Source organism: Octopus bimaculoides, chromosome 6 (assembly GCF_001194135.2).
Source record: "Octopus bimaculoides isolate UCB-OBI-ISO-001 chromosome 6, ASM119413v2, whole genome shotgun sequence".
Classification (NCBI taxonomy): Eukaryota; Metazoa; Mollusca; class Cephalopoda; order Octopoda; family Octopodidae; genus Octopus; species Octopus bimaculoides.
Genome location: NC_068986.1, coordinates 12830391 through 12832964, shown reverse-complemented (window position 1 = coordinate 12832964; position 2574 = coordinate 12830391). Strand labels below are relative to the sequence as shown.

The following is a 2574-nucleotide window of genomic DNA, read 5'->3' as shown; positions in this document are numbered from 1 at the left end:
GATTTACATATCCTGTAAATAACAATAATTAATTTTTAAAAATATATATAAGCTTAAAGCTTATGACGATCACCGTGCAATGACTAAGGGAAATAGACTAATAAAAGGGCAGATAAGCGCTCGACAGAAAAAAGAAGGCTTTGCTATCCGTGTGAAGAAAGCCTTTTTTTTCTGTCGATAAAAAGGCCGCGAATACCTGAAGAATTTTATTCGAAACATCATATCCTTATTCTTTTAGAAAAAAAAAAAAAAAATGCTGATTATTTTGGGTATAACGCCATTATCAATTGAATGCTAATCAGCGGAGGAATAGCTTGTCAATGGGCGATGTCTTGGCTCCCGCTATACTATGTCAGGTGATGCATTTACCCACAATGCATCTACCAGCTACTACAGTCGTTTCCTCTTTTAATAAGAATGTGAGTTATGCTGCGGAGTAATTTTGACATTTTACCCCTTTTCTCTTAGCTGGCCGAAACTTCGAAGTCACTGTCATGAATATTCTTAATAATGAATGATAAATCTGTACCCCACAAAAGTATAGAGTAAGCCATCAGATTCATGCAAAATTGTTTTTATTATAGACATTAATAAATGTGTGCGTATTATAAACATTAATATATGTGTACGTATGTTTGCTTTTGTGTGCGTGTGTGTATACATAAACATACACAATTTTATATTCATATATACGCACGCACACGCGCGCACACACACACACACACACACACACACACACACACACACACACACACACACACACACACACACACACACACATATGTTTCTTTAAACAAGCGACCACGTTTAAATCTTATCATTTTCTACTTTATAAGTTTTCATATCTTAGCCTTTGCAATTGGTTTGTAACGCTAGAGTTCCTAAATCTATTCTCAACGTTTCTAGATTCTCATAGTCTTAATATCAAGAGTTTTCTTGCTTACATTTGGTGTTTATATTGTTTGTTATATAGCGAACGAATTCGTGTGGTTTTTCCCACAGTTACATAAAATACAAAAAAGCAACAAAAAGCTTTGACAAATAAAGCTCTACGGACCAAGGTAGAGAACTCGTGCATGTTTTTTTTATTGTTGAACATTAAAATTCTCTCGTTCTTTGCTGTTTTTATTCGGTCAAAGTAATGGGAAATGTTTGAATATAAAATCACAGTAGTCAATGGAGCATCCCGTCGGTTACGACGACGAGGGTCCCAACTGATATGATCAATAGAACAGCTTGCTCGGGAAATTTACGTGTAAGTGGCTGAGCACTCCACAGACACATGTACCCTTAACGTAGTTCTCAGGGAGATTCAGCGTGACACAGAATGTGACAAGGCCGGCCCTTTGAAATACAGGTACTGCTCATTTTTACCAGCTGAGTAGATTGGAGCAACACGAAATAAAGTGTCTTGCTCAAGGACACAACGTGTCACCGGGCACTGAACCCACGACCTTATGCTCGTGAGCCGAATGTCCTAACCACTAAACCACGCGCCTTCATTAGTAGCTAGTATAGAATACTGTTTAAGGTGGCGAACTGGCGGAATCGTTACCGCATCAGGAAAAGTGCTTAAAAAAAACAAAACAAAAAAACCTGTGAAAACGTAACCCCCCCCCCAAAAAAAAACAAATAAATTATTTTTGTTTATGTTAAAAAGTTTGGCGATCTTTGGTGTTAGGGACATATATCTGTGGGGACTAATAATGAAACCTAAACAGTCCCGAAAGAGTAAGAGGAAAAGATATGTAAATGCATAAAAGTTACCTCTTAAAGTTATCGGGGATTATTTACCTTTTGATTACAAATAATAAATAACGTAATGAAAGTAATATAAGATCTACAACTTACGTATGTTCATATTTGGTAGGTTTGTTATTAGATATGTAATAAAATATAATCTTAGGCTCGCAAGTATTTTTGCACCAACTCTCTGTCAGGACTGGAGACTTATAGAAACGCATGTGGCAGCTTTCTTATATAGAGACAGAGAGAAATTTGTTCTATGAATAGAATGAAAAATTACTTTCTGTTTCCGAATTACTCTCTGTTTTGGTTTTGCTTTTTGTTTTGTCTTTTTTTTTTTTTTTTTGTCAACACAGAAAGTAAAAAAAAAGATTGGAAGAGGGAGGAGAGTAAAGAAAGAAAAGGTGAAAGAAAGAGTGACAGAAGATGCGTGTGTGTGTGAGAGAGAGAGAGAGGGGGGGGGAGAGAAAGAAAGAGTGAATGAGAGAAAGAAAGAGAGTAGTCACTGAAGGACTAGAAAGTCAATGAGCTAGAGAGACCGTTTAAATGAAAGAGCGTTTGTATGTACACGTATAACTACACCGTGCGTGTAGAGTTTATCCAAATGATTTTAAACATTCTAACTTCATGCGGGAATTTCCTCATACTCAACGACTGTCCAACGCTTTCACGTATTACATTATAAACTTCCCATTTTGTGGAATTTCCCATACTTTTGACATTTTATATAGTATATTTGTGAGAATATCGCCTGCGGTAGCGAAGGCGCATGGCTCAGTGGTTAGGGCATTCTGTTCACAATCGCAAAGTCGTGAATTCGATTCCTGG

The 2574-nt window shown here is 36.7% G+C and overlaps 1 protein-coding gene across 1 annotated transcript in view; it reads right to left on the bottom strand.

Moving 5' to 3' along the window:
• LOC106876457 (uncharacterized) overlaps positions 1–1988 on the bottom strand; it is a 10112-nt gene extending 8124 nt beyond the window's left edge. Inside the window, exon 1 of the mRNA XM_014925017.2 lies at positions 1852–1988. Within this exon, the coding sequence (XP_014780503.1) occupies positions 1852–1861 (10 nt within the window). The 5' untranslated portion in view covers positions 1862–1988. The remainder of the gene's footprint in view (positions 1–1851) is intronic.
• Between the last annotated feature and the right edge of the window lie 586 nt (positions 1989–2574).